This window comes from Myxocyprinus asiaticus, chromosome 12, assembly GCF_019703515.2.
Source record: "Myxocyprinus asiaticus isolate MX2 ecotype Aquarium Trade chromosome 12, UBuf_Myxa_2, whole genome shotgun sequence".
NCBI classification, from domain to species: Eukaryota; Metazoa; Chordata; class Actinopteri; order Cypriniformes; family Catostomidae; genus Myxocyprinus; species Myxocyprinus asiaticus.
The window spans coordinates 40,107,992-40,127,691 of NC_059355.1; the positions used below are offsets into that span (position 1 = coordinate 40,107,992).

The 19,700-nt window shown below is 37.6% G+C and overlaps 1 protein-coding gene across 1 annotated transcript in view; it reads right to left on the reverse strand.

Moving 5' to 3' along the window:
• Positions 1 to 9,032, reverse strand: part of LOC127449122 (RING1 and YY1-binding protein B) — a 38,822-nt gene extending 29,790 nt beyond the window's left edge. Inside the window, exons 1-2 of the mRNA XM_051712314.1 lie at positions 8,839 to 9,032; positions 8,098 to 8,223 (exon numbers count right to left, since the gene is read on the reverse strand). Coding sequence (XP_051568274.1) covers positions 8,098 to 8,223; positions 8,839 to 8,864 — 152 coding nt within the window. The 5' untranslated portion in view covers positions 8,865 to 9,032. The remainder of the gene's footprint in view (positions 1 to 8,097; positions 8,224 to 8,838) is intronic.
• Positions 9,033 to 19,700: the final 10,668 nt, after the last annotated feature.

Sequence of the window (19,700 nt, forward strand, 5' to 3'; positions counted from 1 at the left end):
ACTAATAAGAAGAAACGCAACAAAGAAGCACTTTTAGCTCAGTGCTCAAATAGAAAACCATGTCTTGTCACTAAACTTCGCCTTTGATTCACTTTTGCACATAGAGCCATGTTTCAATACTTAGTTGTACTCCCACACTTTACTAAAACTTGTAGCGACAGTGGACCCAATAAGTATTTGGACACTAAAGTCACATTTTAAAATGTAAGAATGCCATTGCATTAGATAACCACTGCAAACCAAGTGGTATTTATATATAAAAAATAAATAAAAAAATAGCACATGCTAAAGATATCCCAAAAAGAATTCTGCAAAAAAAAAAATAAATAAATAAATAAAAAAATAAAAAAGGTCTAGCATCATTTGCTGATGCCATTTAGTTTGATATTTTGTTCTAATGCAGTGATATTCATACATTAAAAGTGTGGCAAATATTTTTGGGGCCACTATATAGTCAAATATCCTGTGCTATCAAATAAAATCTCAAAAGTTCAGGAAAGATTCTTCTTCATCATCACCTAGGACCCAAAAATGTCATAATGCGTCTAATTTCAAGTCGTCTGAAGGCACACAATATATTTTATTTTTTTTGTGAGAAACAACCTGAAATGAGAGAAGCTCCTTCAAAGTGGTTTGTGTGTTCACATGTTCATTTTGTCCTTTTTATTTAGCTTTAAACTAAGGTACTTTCAACTGCCATTGTGTTGAAAAGATAGCCTGTGATGTTCATTAAAACCACTCCTTTTATGTGCTCGTAAAATGTATTTTTGGGTGAGTATTAAAGGGTACTTAATTTAAAATGAAATGTGTAGTAATATTTTTAAAGTGAAATTGCTTAAAAAAAAATATGTATCCTACTGTAATTGATGACAAATTGTGATTCTAAGATGTTTAAAGTGTTAATTCTGTGACACTGTGAACAGAAATGTGAGAAATGTGAAATTGTTGAATGTTTCATGTTATTAAATTAATGTGATTAAACATCAAGTTGGCAGTTTTTAATATGCTTTACCGAGTACAAATTTGTCATACAAAGTGCTTGTCACTGGGGCAGTACCCTTAAAAGGCCAAATCTGCACCTTTTCCAAGGGTAAATTATAGTACCATATCACTGAGGTACAAGTTATTTACCAAGGGAACATATTTGCCTCTTAAAAGGTACAAGCTGTAAGGGTATGAAAATGCACCCACGTTTGAGGGTACACTGATGTACCTTTGAGCGTACTGCCACAGTGACAAGCCATTGTACCCCTAAAGTTACTAATTTTGCACTTTTTCTGACAGAGTACATACATGATCCGAGAATACGTACCCTTATTGCTCTGTAGAACTTCAATAGTTCATTGAGAACACATCAGCAAGCAATAAATTAAGCCTAATCCTCTTAGCGCTAACATCTATACAAGCAGAGCCGGAGACTGTAACGGCTTCATAGTATATTTCCTCAGGCAAAAAACAAATTCCAGCTCATATCAAGAGGAGCTGTCAGTCACACCGACTTCCATTGTCTGGTTTACCATCTTCATCAACACGCCATTCCGCAGAATACAGAGAGGCAGCGTGCCTCAATCAGAACAGCTTCAGATCTACTCAGTTAGTTGATTAAGTGTGGTCACTGAATGTCACTGCCAGTGGTTATGTGATATATGAATGAGTCAGACAAATGGCAGTCTCCTCTGTTGCACTGACTGAATGACAAGTGGGTGAGGAGAACAGGGAGAGTTGAAGGAGGGTGAGTCCAGTGCTTCCCTGCACTGGGTAATGATGTGCTCCGTTCTGCCTTCCCTCTGAGAGCCTCTTGGCTGAGTGAGCACATCCCAACAGTGCCGTCCATCAAACTCTGCATGCAGACCCCCCCCACCTCCACACACACACACACACACACACACACACACACACACAACACACTCACTTTCTCATGCTCATTCACCGACTCTCTCCTTTCTTTTTGTCCCTTTTAATCTTCTCCCTGATGCCTTGTCTCTCTCCAGAATCACATAGCCAGCAATATCTCTGTCTTTAAATCTCTTTCTGGGCAATTTCAGCCCACCCAAACACACACACTCTGTTTAACCTTAGTACTAGTGTGTAATCAATATGGGTTTTTCAATTACAAATACAGATATCTATAGAAAGTAGGGTATGACGAAATTCAGTCCAAAAGAGAATTCTTTAAAAATCTGGAATTAAAAATCTATTTAAACCTGGAAATAAACAGAGCATTATATAGCATTTTAAAACATTTAAAACAAAAATGTTATGACAAAATTAATAAGAAATATTAATTGAGATATTAACGATTCTGCATGATTTCAAGGTCACTCCTTCATAAAAGAGGTCAGATTCCTAGCTTGCACTGAAGCACTCAAAATGCTCTTTCAAACATTTAAAATCATGCTTGGATAACATGGATCATCAGGTTATGCTTAAACCTGCAGAGTCCATGCCAGCTCTAGAGCATGCTGTCACTTGGGCAAAAGAAAATGGCAAAAACCTCAAAATGGCAAAATATCAGCCGATTAATCACCCTGGACAACACAAAATTATATTTATACATTATAATTACTCAACACCTCTATTTTACTTCTATAAGCAGATTAAGTCTCCTTTATGTATGCATGTCTCCTATTCTCTGTCTCTAGTGAGAGATGACTATTGTGCTCATTTTCTTAAATGTCTTCAATCTCACTAAGATGTTTTAAACCTCCAATTAACACATTGGTGTAGATTAAAAGCTTATGCCTGTGGTTTAGAGTAGGTCTAAATGCTGATAACAGTGGATAAGTACAATTTGACTCAGAACTGAACTGTGTTAGCGCAGCCTGATTATGTAATTCCATTATCTTCAACAATCTGCACTGAAGCGAAGGTGATGAAAATTACTGGATTGCAAATATCTGCTCTGTCAATTACACACACACACACACACACACACACACAGATCTAAGTCATCCTTGTTGATTTCATAAGTCAATAGTGTCAAGACAATATTATCTTATTCCAAGCGGAACAAGGCACTTAAAACCTTAATTGCCCAGCAAATCATGAATGAGTACACACCAACTGAACAGACTGCTTCAAATTCTTGAACTGTGACATATTTAATATTCCACCTGCTCGGTTTGCCACTTGGTGCACATCTTTGTTATTTTAAAGCAATATCAAACTATTTTTTCCTACTCTGTGTCAACGCTTAAGAGATGACTTTCTCCTTTTTTTTTGTATGGGGGAAAATGCAATGTGAATGGTGACTGAAGCAAACATTCAGCCCAACATATTTTTTGTTTTCCATAGAAGAAAGAAAATCATGTGGGTTTGGAACAACATAAGGATGAGTAGGATGTATGATAACAGAATTTTCATTTTTGAGTGAACTATGCCTTTAAACAGCCTGTTCAGAGAGTGAGACTGGAAGTGCTCACAAGAGGAACTGAGAGGACCAAACCTATAGCAAACAATTCACAAACCCAACTTGGAAACCTATTCTTTGGGAATACTTTGGCTGGGACCTGGCAAGTACCTTCAGGGTAAGTAAAAGTAATGTACACCATGCTGATAATCAAAGTAACACAAAGCCCAAATGGCACTTCCCCCGATCCTGTACATCAATCAACTTAAGAAAACCCCTGATGGATTCTTCCCTCTAACCTGTGGAAACTGATATACATCTTAAAACAAAGAAACCACGGAATCTGATACCTGAAACAAGGTGTCGCATTCTTCACTACTGTTTCCAGGATTCCAATGTAGCCTAATATTAAAACAATGCTTTGAGGTCTACGAGGAATACTGTGCGAGGAAATTTGATTTTGATATGTTCTGAAACTTTTCTTGAAGCTCAAAAGTCTTGTTTTTCATTCAGATTATTGACAATATGTAACATTAACATTTGTTGTTTCAGGCGGCTCAAACTCGACAGGGCTACAGCACAACCCTCTACGGTCATGTTGAAGAAAGAATCGCCGTTGGCTAGTAAATTTTTGTTTTTACTCGCCAGACTGTTGATGACATGCAAGCGCAATGCAACTGAAAAAGATATTAAGCAAACCGAGAAAGGGGGTCTCTTCATATATATGACTTCACGCAAGAATATTATATAGAATATTGTACATTTTATTTTTATATTTAGACTTATCATTATAATCACATTTTAGCTTTTTTAAAATTTACACATTTATATGGTCATGAAATTGCATTTTTAATAATGATACAATCTGTTGTCCCTGTTTGAAATTTCATACACATTTTTAACAAGAAATTCACAAGATTGGAACCTAATAATGAAATTTAAGGCTGTCACAATTATGAAACTGTGCTGATGATTAATAAGTGTAGGCCTATATGATTTCCTTTTCAGCCTTCAAAAACATATGAATGGCAATCAAATATAAAAGTACACATTTCAAAATAATTAAAATATTTTAATTATCAAAATATTTCTAAACTCTTATTTTCAGATTTAGTCTTGGTCCATTTTACGCTTTCACAGTTTTTTTTTTCATTTGTTTGTTTTGTAACCCAGCCAGCCTGTTTAGCTATTATATTACATTACATGATATTATATTATGCAATGGCAGTCTTAAATCCTTCACACTTTAACTTTATTTAAAGGCTCTCCAGTTAACTCACGAGCCCTTATTTATCATGAAGGAAGACTTTGAGATTCTGTTTCTTGCATTTTATCATCTCCATAGAAACAGAGTAGGTGCGCATGACCACGGACATTTACCATTACACAGTCGTTAAATGGAAGTAAAACTGGAGCGTTTTGCGTTCACTATTAAATAATAAGTTTATACCTCACTTATATTTTCGCTGGAGTTTGGCACGAGCCTCTGTAGATGGCGCGAACAACAGAGCGCTTGAAAAGCGGTTCATCTTCACGCGCTCTCAAGAGAGCTGCTCTGGTGATGTCCGCAGTGCAGTTCCATGAGACCCTCAGAGTTCAACTGAATGAATCACAAACACGTTTTGCTGCACGCTCATGAGACACCATGCAGGAATGACAAGGCAGAATCCAGCCTCTTAATCGCCTGCTTTATATTCAGTAAAAGGATCTTTGTGCTTCGACACTTCACAACTCAATCACTGGCAAGTGGAATATTAATATTTACTTGCCAGTGGCTAATAACAGACTAATTTTAATCGCATAGTGCGAAATTTACTCGCATATGCGAGTGAATTACTTGCTACGTAGAGGGCTACAGCATGAATAATATTCAGTCCACACCACATCTTACACATCATTCAAGAAACCTGCAGTGATTCAGTATGGATTTCCACCTGGATGACAGTAGCATGACCCAAGATAACCTCTACTGCCATGTAAACACAAGGTGACTGACTCTATGTAGTGTACAGTTGCTGTGTGGGGAAAAAACAGTAAGAGACATGTCCTCCGGCAAAGCTGTCATCCAACTCATACAATCCTGCAAATTGTGTGCACACAAGCACGCCCCTATTTACAAGCCACATATAGCCTGTTTGTATGCATTCAACACAGTAAGTAAAGGAATATTCAGGTTCAATACAAGTTAAGCTCAACAGACAGCATTTGTGGCATAATATTGATTACCACAAAAAATAATTGACATCCCTCCTTTTAAAAAAAAAGAAAAAAAAGGAGAGATTGGCCCCATTTACTTCCATTGTAAGTGCCTTACTGTGACCCAGATTTTTGCTTTAAGAAAAGGAGGGACAAGTCAAAATTAATTTTTGTGGTAAACAACATTATGCCACAAATGCTGTCGACTGAGCTGAACATCAAGAATACTCCTTTCAGACACTGTCAAACTGATAAGTCCTCCCATAAGTGAAAATCTGATCCCTTCTGAGGTTTAATCAGTTAGTGAGAGTCAATAAGTGAGCAAAAGAGACTGGTTTGCTTCTGTTGTGCTCAAATATCCTCTTTCTGTAAAAGCTGCCTTTAATTATCATCTTGGTATACTGACGCTGTGCACACTCTCCAATAGCAGAGTTCACTAAGAAACTCATCACACTGCAAGAAAATGATCGATCTACCTGAATCAATGTGTGCAATCAGTGACTTTATACAGACCTTTCTTACATGACAAAAACATTGCTAATCTAGTGCATCTTTGTTGCATTCTTTGAACTCCAAAGACCAACAAAGATAAAATAATTGGCAAGTGGAACAGTCATTGAGAAGCCAAGACAAAAAAAAAAAATGCTGAGATGGGAGCCTAAACCACTGCACACTTGTAGTAGACTGTATCATTTCCATGCGAGCACCCCGACGCTCCCTCCCGTGCACCACTGGAATACATCAAACGTGGACAAGATGGCTAATTAGTCCTCATTACAAAGGGAGCCAGGCTTCTTACATCAGCAAACAATTGTATCCATCAAAGACTGACAGCACTGATCAAACACAGACAGAGCGGCTCTCATCAGCAATATCGTGTGATTCTATTCAACAGATTGATAGGAGCTGGGCAGCTGCCAGGGAGAGATGTACGAGGGGTTTCCGACACGCATGGCATCATTTCCTGTCATTACCATGAACGTACTGTGCTTGCATTGTGTAAACATATCCATGAGTTTTACTTGGTTGAGAAGGGAATAAATAGACTAATCGTTGACAATTACCCAGCTTTGAAGTGTCAATTCTCCTGACACCTCTTCTTTCCCTCAAATGTCAGAAAAGCACTAAGTGTAAAAGAGCACATGAAAAGGTTAGAGCATGGGGATCGGTATATTACTCATAGCTGTAGACACCATATCAGTCAGCTGACGAGAAATGTTGACAGGTTCACACATCATAACAAACACAGCAGAGCCCAAACAGACGTAGAACATAGGACACTCTGCTATGTTCGCTTACAGGAAAAAGACTAGTATTTCAAGCAGACCCAACACATTAACATGCGTTGTTTATGAATGGCCTAGCCCTGGCACAACTAGACCTGTTAGTGACAGAGCATTCCTACTGAATAGCACATCAATAAGAACAATCAAATCATCAACTTCGACAAACCAGAAAGACAACCTTAAAGTCCTTAGTCTACTTAAGACTTTAATGGATGCTAAAAATGAACATCATGATAATCTAGCCTAATTTATCTAACAAACAAAAACTGCTTTACTTGTGGAGCTCTAACAGATGTCTACACCTGCCTTTTCAGCATCACTGCTAATGATGTTTGGCTGTGAGAAGAACATATAAAGACCTGCCAGACAAATCCTAAGCCACAAAGCATTTTAGAAGACAGTAAGAATTTTGACAGCTGATAGACCTTTGTACATTTCCTTGCACTTTAAAAAGAAAGAAATAAACCCCAAGAAAAGTAGTTTCCTGTGTTCTGAATAGCAAATCTCTCCAGGAGTTAAAGGGAGAGGCAAGCATGCACAATATAGGACTTATGAACACTCCCAGACATTAAATCCCTTTAATCAAACCCAACATTCAGCAACAAATACCAGTCATGTCTTTCAACAAGAAATCCAACTTGATTCGAGAGCCACGCAAGATCACTATGCAAACACTCTGCAGCACTGCAAAGCCAGGTCTCCAGAGCTGCAGGAAAACGCACAGATCTGCAGACAAATTCTGTCACAATGAAGCCATGAACTGCGTTTTAAATAGAGCAAGTAAAAGAACTTAAGTGGTGGCTCAGCAGTTAAGGCTCTGGGTTATTGACCAGAAGGTCAGGGGTTCAAGCCCCAGCACTGCCAAGATGCCACTGTTGGGCCCTTGAGCAAGGCCCTTGACCCTATCTGCTCCAGGGGCGCTGTGTCATGGCTGACCCTGCACTCTTATGTGAAAAAAAAATTTATTTTACTGTATATATGCAGCAAAAAAATTATGTATAATGTGTGAAAAAAAATAAAGGCTTCTTCTTCTAAAACAAAGTTGCAATTTGCCTATCAGTGCAAAGGCTGAGCAAGCTGGCTGCCACATTCAATCTAGTGCCAGTCATCACACACACACTCAATACATGACATTTAACTTGCATGAGAGGAGGACTAGTATGTCCATGAATCTTAATGATAAATCAACAAGTAATCCATCAAAATCAGCTGCATTAGTGATTAGATGTGGATTATGTAGCTGCAGTTCAATGTAAATGCCCATACCTGGTAGACGTGCCCTTCCGTACATCACAGATGCTGCATTTGAACGCTTCGGCACTGTTTCTGAAAGTGCACACGCTACAGTCCCAAAAGCCGTCGTCCGCTGTGGGCTTGGCTTGTCTTTTTGGCCTTGAATAACAAAAATACCAAAACATTAAGGTCAACTTCCATGTTTGGCATATAACACGACTTACATTCGTTAATGTAACTGAAGAAACACCACCTGGCACAAAGTGACAGAAGATCTCTGACGCCAGGGGACGGATTATTAGAACCGGAAAATACTGGAAACACTCGCTAACCAGTTAACTAGTTATTCTCCGCGACTCATAGTCAGCGGGCTTAACATAGATACAATACACTTAAAGGGACTGGATTGGTGTCCGTTGGCACGGCAGCTAACGTTAGCCAGCGAGCTAAAGATATCGCCTCGGTGAACGGCGTGAAATTGAAAGTCAAAACACGTCCATTTCACCTAGAACTTCGACTAAAAATGCCCGTCCGAAAGGGCCAGGCGTATACCATGGAGAGAAAAAAATCTCCTCTTTGTCTGAGAGTGACTGAGCAGTGTTAAGAGTCCCCTGTGAGAAAGAGAAAGCCGCCATAACTGTGCTTGTTTCTCGCTCGAGCTACACAAACTGAGAGAAAAGGAGAAACACTCCTCGAGACATATATCCGAAAATCCACCGTGCGCGCGGACACCGAAATCGCCTCAGAAACGACGGACCGTTGACGCGTTCTTACCTGGTCGGGCTCTTTTTGTCGCCCATGGTGGAAAATAAAAATCTCAAAAGACCAAAGAGGGTTCAGTAATTAACAATAATTGTATGTGGAGGTCCGCGTTAGCGTGTATGTGTGCGTACGGTAGCTCCCCACAGACAGAACTGCTTATAGGCAGACTCGCCTTCCCCTAACTGACTGGGTGACTCTAGGCAGGGCGAAGCGACTGCGGACCGCGTGACTCCGCCGCCCAATCACCGCTGTCTTTGGTTTAAAAGTCTCGCCAGAAATATTAGGCACGGATAGAGTGATAGAACTACACTGCTCTAGGATTGCCAAACGTAATTAGAGCGTGTGCCTGTCCAAGTGAGCGAAAGCAGCAGAGAGATGGCTGACTGAAGGGCTGGTCTCTAAATGAGCTCTGCGATATGTCACCAGCAGCACTGGGGAGTGTGTGTAATATGTGCGTGCATGTGTGAAAGACTGCATGCGCTATACGGGCAGTGAGAAAAGACAAGTTCAACTTGGGACACCGCAGTACTGTTGTACAGACGTTTTATTGTGGCTGACCACAAGGGCAAGCTAAGTAACCATATTAAAGTAATCATATAAGCTATGGAAATTCAGGGGTTTGAACATGATTTTAACAGATTCCTTTTATCACTTGAATGTCTTTTATAATGACAGTGCTGGCTAATACCAAGTTACCATAGCTTTATTATAGGAACAATAACTGTAGTATTCTGTTGGAAAATTTTGCTAGGGTGTCATTTTGTATGTCATGCCTTTAATATGCTTTGACAGCTGTGTACTGAAACAAAATTGTCCTGAAAGCAAAAGATGATGATATGAGTGTTTTCATATTTTTTTTTTTTTTTTTTTTTTTTTTTTTGTAATAATTTCCATGATTTCAATTTTTAAAGTGGCCGGCCCCCTTCTGCAGCTCCCACTTATTTTTGAGTACACAGTGAAAACAAACCCTCGAAGAGGCCCCTCGTGGCAGAGACAAGAGCCCCTGTGTGGGGGATCTGAAATGGGAATCATTATTGCTCTCCGGGGTTCCAGCCCCCTCTACGCCCCCCTTTTTTCTATAGAGAACCTGTGCTGTTGGGTTCGTTACAACTTCATGACAGATTCACAAGCAGGCCCACATGTAATCTATGGCACTTAAGAGACAAGAAGAACACCAAGAAAACGACATAAGAACCACACAATTGCGAAAATGCAACACAGGTACTTAAAGTGCACTTTTTTCCTTCAAATAAGTTCCAAGTGAAAGACAGAATTTGAAAAACAGTTGCAAATACCCATCAGAGCCTTAATTTAAATGAGCTTGCCTGTCTCAAAATTAGAACAGTACATTTGGCTGTCACCTTTCTGCTACCAGATTGGACACAGATTTCTAGCTTTTTCGTGCTGTCTTTCGAATAAGCTGTGATGTGGGAGTAGGTGATTTAGAAGAGATGATTCAGATGAACGCAGCAATCAGAACTGAGACTCCTTCAAACAGATAGAATCTGAGAACATGGTTTCTGTCTGTGCTCAATGTGGCCTGTCATCCTTTATTTGATGATGCAAAAACAGCCCACGGTTTTCAGCTGTGTTTTTGAACAAAGACAAAAAGTTTGACAAAAACAACAAAGTTAACACAGAAAGAATAAAAACTTAATCAAAAGTCTCTCTTTTGGTTCACACTTATGGCTCATTTTAACCTTAACCCTAATCCTACATTATTTCAAACATCAGTTTTCATACTAATAAATTCATGTACTTACAATATTAATAGATTACTGAGTACATTTGTGTATGATCATCCAGGTTCAGTGTGCCTTGTTCTAAATCATTCATTTTAACTGAAAAAAAAAAAAAAAAAAATGGTATGACATTTCCCTTTCAAATTTTTTTTGGCATGCAACCATTCATTGCTGTTACATTGTGTTTCAGTGTTTGTAGTTCAGTGCAAAAATCAAACCACTCAACATTATTCACAGTCACTGTTTTTTTACTTTGAGCCAAGAAAATAAATTTAATGTGATTTTTTTTAAAACACATTTAAAAGTAATAATTTTAAGATTTGTGTATTTTAATTTCATAACAATTTCTATCATATTGAATTGAGTAATCTTTAATACAATGAAATAAAAAGCCTAAATATTTTAAATTTTATTTACTTTGCTTAAACATCACACAATTCAATTAGATGGAATTTTGTTCTGACATTGAAATGCTTAAAACTTAAAAACAGACTCGTGCTGAGTTGAAATATTGAGGTTGTGGTCTAAAAGACTTTGTTTGTTTGCAGCGTAAATAAAACCCTTTCATTATGAATCAATTTAAATAAGAGGACATGATATGCCTGGCTCAAGGACAAAAGTACGGGTGACCTCTAGGTCTCTATCATTTTGTTGTGTTTGGTCCCCTGACTAGCTTTGAACCAGTAATTCAACAGTTTGCAGAGATGCACATCCCTGACGTTTGCTGCCATTTTTTGTACCTGTCTCACTTAAAGTAATTTTTTAATTTTGATTTTAATTTTTCTGTCATCAATAACCCAACCTCATGTCATTCCAAACCTATATGACTTCCTTTCTTCTGTGTAAAGGAGATGTTAGGCAGAATGTACTCACTCTTTTCCATGCAATTACAGTGAATGGGAACTGGAGATTTTTACACTGCAAAAGCACTATAAAATTATCATAAACGGTGTCAAAATGACTTGCTATATTAGTTTTATGTTATTCTGAAGCCATACAAGAGCTTTAGGTGAGAAACAGACCAACATCTGTCACCCGATTGGGTTATATATATATATATACACACACACACTACCGGTCAAAAGTTTTGAAACACTTGACTGAAATGTTTCTCATGATCTTAAAAATCTTTTGATCTGAAGGCGTATGCTTAAATGTTTGAAATTAGTTTTGTAGACAAAAATATAATTGTGCCACCATATTAATTTATTTCATTATAAAACTAAAATGTAATTTAAAAAAAAAAGTTTTTGAAATTGATGACTTGGACCAAATAATAAAGAAAAGCAGCCAATAAGTGCCCAGCATATAGATGGGAACTCCTTCAATACTGTTTAAAAAGCATCCCAGGGTGATACCTCAAGAAGTTGGTTGAGAAAATATCAAGAGTACAAGTCTGCAAATTCTAGGCAAAGGGTGACTACTTTGAAGATGCTAAAATATAACAGTTTTGATTTATTTTTTATTTTTTTAGTCACAACATAATTCCCATAGTTCCATTTATGTTATTCTATAGTTTTGATGACTTTACTATTATTCTAAAATGTGAAGAAAAACAAAATTATAATAAAGAATGAGTAAGTGTTTTAAAACTTTTGACCGGTAGTGTGTGTGTGTGTGTGTGTGTGTGTGTGTGTATATACATATATATATATATATATATATATATATATATATATAAGAATCAGTAACTGTCCAATAAGTGAAAGGATAGTATTTGTGATTAAAAAAAAAAAAAAAAAGCCCCCTGATGCAGGGGCTACAGGCCCCTATAAAATACAGTGTTTTTCTTAGGTGGAGGGAATAGATTTGTTTTGAAAAATGTTCAAATTGGGCTCACTTTGACTGACCCAATCACAATGGATATTCATTTGTTTATAGAATATTGAGATGTAATGAAATGTCAAATGTGGGTGTTTTAAATAAGTAATATCTTAATTTGTTACTCAAAAAAGCATCTTGCTCTTTCAAAAGTATTTGCATAAGTTGACAAATTGTGCCCTACAACTATTGCCCCTATATCTACACAATATCAATATAACCCCCCTGCGGGCCTTTTACCACAGGTATGGGGTAAAAAGCCCCCTCGCCGCTTTTTTTTTTTTTTTTTTTTTGATTAATTTTATTGAAAACAACCTTCTGTTGTTATTTCTTTTCTCACAAATTATGTTGCTCCATCAATATAAAAAATAAATAAATAAATGTATTTCTTGAATCTTGATACACTTTGAGACCAGAAAAAAACAAATTTGCCTTAAGGTGTACCATGTACCAATTTTCAGAAACTTTTATGGTGCTTTTGTATTATTTTTGAAGCTTAAAACTCCAGTTCCCATTTATTGTAATTGCATGGAAAAGAGTGACCAAATACATTTTTAATGTAACATTTTTTTTCTTGTATAAGCGAAGGGGAAGAGATAAAGAAGCAAATTGAAATATGTTTGTGCAGTATTTAAAGTTGTTTAAGCCAGAAGAAACAATCAGATGCATATCTGTAGCCCTGTGGAAAGTTGTTTTGCTACTGGGAATGAGTTTATGCAATTTGTATCTACTTGACCTTTCACCTTACAGATAAAACACATCTGGCTGCAGCCCTTAGGGCAGCTTCTTGTTGGCTAAAGCTTCTGTGGGTGTGTGCGTGAGTATTGGACTTCAAATATGTTTTCACTGATCAGTAAACTCAGTGTTTGGTGACACATTTAAGCTACTGACAACTCTTTTTTTTTCTCTTTCCCTTGACAATGAGACAGATGTGGTTGAATGCATTTATGCATGTCTGGCACTGACACTTATAATTTTATGCATGTTTTTTTTTCTTCTTCTTCAGAGCACTGACTGATTCAAAACAAAATAAAAATCTGGCCAGCATTCTCAGCTGGCATGCTACCAAATGAAGACTTCCATCGAAACCATTTGAAAAGCACATTGTTTCTGTATCCCACACTTTCACCCAAGGCCTAAATCTTACTAAGCATGGCAAGAGATTAAAGTAGTAAGATACAGTATATGTGATATGCATGCAGTATATATGTGTATGTTTGTGGTTTTGCAGGGTGGAAGGAAGGCAGAAATAGAGAATTATGCACTGGTTTGGATTTACTAGTATTTAACTGTGTGAACAACACACACGGGGAAGTCTGCATGTTGTTTCCGACAGTTTCGGTACCCTACTATTGGCCACATTATCCCGACTCACTGACAAGCGGCATCTCCTATCAGACTTTTTTTGATTGGCTTCAACGTGTTTAAGCACGTTGCATAAGCAGCGTGGAAGTCCCGGGTTCAGATCCCTCAATGAAACTAGGAATAATTGTGTTCATATAATCAGTGACAAGTGCAATTCTGTGGTTGCATTTTTTCCTCTAACATTGCTTTTTTACTCCACTGGTTTGGTTTGGGGTTTGGGTAAAGGAGTACAATTCATAAAATATGCATTCCTCTTCACTGTATTACAGCCTGTACAGCTGACAACAACTCACTTCACAAATCACTTTTGGTGCCTATCTGTGGACATTACACCCAGAAAATGGAGCTCATAAGTGCCCATACACCCAGCAACACTCACCACTTTTGCTACTGGGGGCAGTGTTTCACATTTCGGTAAGCACAGACCGATTTTAGCTAGAGAAAAGTCAACCTGCTGTTTCCGATTTTATTAGAAATTATTTGATCAGCATAACCATTTGAGTGAAAAATTAACATTTCAAAATTACTTTGGTGTGTCCTCCTTTAACTAATGACAGCATACACTCAAGTTAGCATAAAGAACCTGAAGTTTCATGTTATCACAGCATGATTTGAGAATGTTCCAAAGAGCATCTTGTGTGCATCAATGGAAGAAAGGAAATCTGACCTATTGTACAAATGAGCTAATATGGTCAATTTCACAAATTTGATTAGTGACCTAGAAAATAGCGCAGAATCTCAAATAATTCTTCTTCATTTGACATCATAACGTTTCTTTACTTAAAACGTTAAATAATCCTAAAATTAAAAGATTTTGATTCCTATGTGTGTATGAATTTTGTATTCTGAATTGTAGTTGGATCCTCAATTATGTGAACTGAAACAGGGAGGAATATTTGTGTATGTGTGTGCACATGTGCTCTGGGCGTATGGGGGGCGATGGAGGACATGATTTCCTTTTCCACCCAAGGAATGTCTCCGTGAGAGATCCTGTATGGAAAGAGTCTCTCTCTCTCTTTCTCTCTGGTAGAAAGCCAAGAACTGCATATGCTCTGATGAGCCCATAGTGATAAGAAGAAGCTATGGAAGCTCAGCCAAATCTTCAGGAAGGTAGATTATCCCACCAAATGCTGGAAAACACTCAGACAGCATGAGCGTTCGTTTGTTAGAGAGTGAAAGAAAGAGGCAGACTGCTAAAGTCAGGTGAAGAGACGGGAAAAAAAAATAGCGACAAAGAGCCAGACTGCGTGTTGGGGGGCGGAGGGGGAGTGAACGCGAGAGAGAGAGAGAGAGAGAGAGACTACTTTAGTCTCACTCAATGGCACAGAGCTTTGCTGAAGCCAGGGTGAGCTTCACAAAAGGTTGCAGAACAAAAGCCTGCAAGCTAAGTGTGTGTGCAGGAGAGTATGCATATGCGCACAGGCAGTGTAGTGGGAAAGCTCAATCCCATGGTTTGTTAACTCAGAAGCACACTGTAACTTTAAAGAAGAAAACGAGATGCTTTGCGTCAGCTGCCAGCTCTCTCGCTCTCACTTTCAGATATCATTTGGCTTTTTGAAAGAGAGAGCATTGCTTATCTCTCAAATTGTCTCTCTTCACAGTTAAAGGGCTTTCTAAAAGGTTTATCAAAACTAAAGTCAACTGAAAGACAACAGAGCGTGACAGACCAAGAATTGTGCCACATTTTCAGTCAGATTAAACCAAAATCTAACTGTTGAAGGGCAGGTCACCGTTAGATGACAGGATGGGACATTTTGTTATTTTGCAATGATTTTTGTGCCATTTCATACAAGAGCAGATTATGAATTCACACTGTGAGGTAATAGGGTCTTAATGTTGCAGAGTCCGAGTTTTGACTGTCTGACAGACATGTAAAGCAACCAACCACAGTTTATTGTGTTTGTTTTTACATACTTTGTAAGGGGTGGGTAAATTTGAAACCAGTGAAATGGGTAATATAACTTTATATAACTGTACAGCAGTCTGCACAAATAGTTGTATGGGAAATATGTAATTTAAATAATTAGTGGGGAATGTTTTCGCTCTATCCAAAAGTAAATAAGTTCTGTTAATTTCACAGATGCTAAATATAGTATGTTATAATATGTTGTCCTCAAAGATATCTATTTAAAATGAAGTGCCTCAGACTCTCAAAACTCTGAATAGCTCTCAAAGATATGATGCCAAGAACCTGGCAAACTTTGGCATATCTGCCTCAAAAGTGTTCATTGAAGTAATCTGGAACCTTGTAAACATGACTTGGTAAAAACCTGAAACCCAACTCCTAAAAATTATGTATCAACCAACGAATCAGAATGGAACTGCCAATTTCTGCCAGCTCTCTCTCCATTTTTGTGTGCAAGATGCATCAGACAGTCATTGAATGGACTGTTGGTGTGCCGTCTGTGGCGAAGTGAAACATACTCTACTCAAGTTGAACACTTCTAGCTATGCAAGCTCGATTTCATGCATTGTTGCTTTACAAAATGAGTCAAACCGCTATTCATAACAATGACGCGTTGCATTCTGAACGTTGCCAGAAGGGGCACTATAGCAACATTAGTGTGAACTGTCTGTCTGCTTCTACAGTGAGTGTTCTCGTTCAAGTCAACTACTTTTATGGCTGAGCAACAGTTTGAAGAGAATATTACTGAACAAGTACAATTAAAGTCAATGTATTTATAGCAAGTTACCTGAATAACACCTCCAGCTTAATAAAGGTTGCCCCCCTTCAGTACTGAGGTTTGTTATGCAAAAACGCTTCTTAAGTATGTTTTTTGGCAATGCGCTGGCTAAACGCTTGCATCTGTGCATGTGTACTTGTGTAAAATATGTTTCTGGCCTTAGGACACTTCAGAATAGTATGAATGATGTTTTGACTGGATCAAGAAATCAAAGCACAATATAGTGGTTGTTTCCAGTTCACTTTGACTGATTAGCACACTGAAGGGCACAATGCAATCAGCTGGGCAATCAATCCCCTGTGTGCTTGATTAATTTAACAGCAATGGAAGCTTAAAGTGACCCTTTCTAAGAGACCCTCTTTATTTGCTCTCCCCTTGCCTTGTTTTTATTCTTTCTTTCTTTCTTTCTTTCTTTCTTTCTAGTGACTCAGCTGGTTGTGAGGCACAAAATCCTACGTGAACCCATTGACCAAAACAATGCTGAAGTTCTAGATCTTTTCTCTACCTGCCTATTCCCTTATTCTGTTCTCTTCCCAGTTGAATTAAAGGACTAGTTCAGTAAAAAAAATTAAATTCTGACAGTATTTACCCACCCTCATGTTGTATAGAAAGAGAGAGAGGAGAGGTGTGGGTGGGAAAATGCATTAAAAGCCGGAGAAAGAGGCTGAGAAAGGAGAATAGGGGACAATGGGTTAAGTGGGACTAGATAATGGAGAGAGCGTTTCATCAAAGAGGGGAAGAACATGAAGCGAGAGACAGAATCAGGAAAGATAGCAGGAGGTCATTGCTGAGGTAAGAGCAGACCAAGGCTTTTTTTGGCTTCAATAACAAGTGGGGTGACATTTTATCACAAGCAGAAACCTTTCATGATGGTATTAAAGGTATTGTGTTTAAAAGACTGATCCAGCAGACAACCTCAGACATAAGTCCTAAAAGTCAAAAGGCACGTATATCGGCTTTCCAGGAAAGGCATTTCCCAAGTACAGATGAAAGCGATTCAATGACCTGAAATGCTCTTGCTTTAATTAACCTAATTAATTAATTCTGAGTAAATATTAAGTCTGAGAGTGTTTTATTAAGAGAAAAGTATTTCTTCTCTTTGTATCTCATTACAGTTACTCAGTGATTTAATGATAGGTGACAGAAGAAGCTTTCCACACCTCATAATGAAGTGATTGCTGAAGTGTCAGGAGGAATGTAGTGATACAATCAAAGGAATCCTTCAAAGAAGAATGACATTAGTTTGCAATTTAAGAGTTTCTAAAATAGGAGAAATGTCAATGTTCGAGACTGATTGATCTCAAGCAGAATCTAAAATTAACACTAGCCAAGCGCTGTTTGAGAGTATGGCATTCTGCACTGTTTTTTAAATCGTTTTTATATGTTAAAATGCGCTACATGGACACCTTTGAACGTTGAGCAGTGTCTCTCTGTACAGCGTGTTTTAGATGCCATTTCAAGAGAACTTTGTCTGGACACTTAAGTTCTGTTGTATTTGTTGCACTGCATCTTGCTTTGAACATGTTCAATCTGAAATGCTCCTAATAGTGATAGTCTGACACTTACCAAAGACTTACTTTAATTGTCATTAAAAAAAGATACTCAAAGCGGCAACATATTCTTGCCATTTAAGTCAACATGAAATGGCAACACATTTGACTTCCTTAATGTGAAGTACTTAAAAACAAACAAACAGAATATTTGACAAAATAAATAAATAAATAGGGTGGGATTTGATTTTACTCAATAGGAATTGAATGTATTGTGAAAATAAAGTATGGTGTATTTACTGTATTTGACGCAAATTCAGGATACGGGACGTCTTTGCTAATGCGGGGCAGTAGGCAACCCTAATGACAGGTGGTTACAAAAATAACAACAACAAAAAAAGTTGTTTTACATGCAGTGCAAGTTATTATATTCTGATGAATTATATTCTTATTTCTTTCTTTGAAATAACGTGCCTTCTTTGAAAAAAACCCCACCAAAATAAACATTCTGAAACAAAATCACAATGTGTCTCAACAAAATAATTTAATATTTATTTACATAATTATTTTGTCATGGGAATATCAAAAATATACATTTGAAAGAAATAATGCAAAATGCAGTTTCTTGGCTGTTATAAATATTTATACAGGTATTTTGTTTACTATTCACTCACCACTATGGCAAAAAGTTAATTTTTGACCTTGATACCAAGCCCTTTGCATGAAAGTAATCCAACGTGTTGTTACCACTCTCACAAACTACACTGATTTGGACCTGCATGGTTTGGTCTTACATGAACAAGACCATAACAAGAATTCTTTACTTAAACATACCCCATAAGGTACACACTATAAGAAAGAGCTACTCCCGTTGAGGAAGGAAAGAGATCAATTAATCTACATAAATTGACAAAATGAATATGAGATCAATTACACAGCCCAGAGCAATACATGATCCTATTGAAGGGTAGTATTATTTGTATTGCAAATTAGTCCAGTACTTCTATTAGAGTACACATTTGTGAGTGAATATTTTGCCAAGCAGTCACCCCTCTGGAGAGTTAATTTGCCTGCAATTGAAACACCACCTGCAGCTTTGAGTGGACTCATTAACAAAGGGAAACTTGTCTGGAGAAAGATTCACAACACATGATGTTAGCATTGACTTGCTAATCCACCTGGCCAAGCTTGCCGGGGGTTTGGAGCTTGCCTTTTCCTGTCAATAAAGTGATTCTTGGCACAGCGTGTTTGCATGTATCATACATTAAACAGTGCTGTGGGTCTGATATTGCTTAAAACCTGTTATAGCTGCTCAGCATTTCAAATGAGTGACACACTGTTGCAATGGGATTCAACAGCTTGGTAGAGTGTGCACCAACAATATTTGGATTTACCACCAATATTGTCACCAGGAATGATATTTGGCTACTTTGATTTATTGCATGATATTAATTCACTATTCATATTAGATTAAAAAGACAAGTAAGACAAGTGAAAAGCAAGATACAGGGTTCTCACCCTTTTTGCCAGGAAGAAATTCCATGACTTTTCCATGAAATTTCCAGTCATTGAAAGGTAACTGGATCCAGATTGTTTTCACAATACAGTGTCAGCATGAATATTACAAATGGAAACATTGTACCTAAAGAAAAACAAACAAACCAAAAACAATAACAATAACAGAGACCATCCTGTTAAAAAAGAAAAAGAAATGAAAAACACACCCTAATTCTTTAACGTTCAGAATTAGCCTATCCCGAGGGTTCCATTTC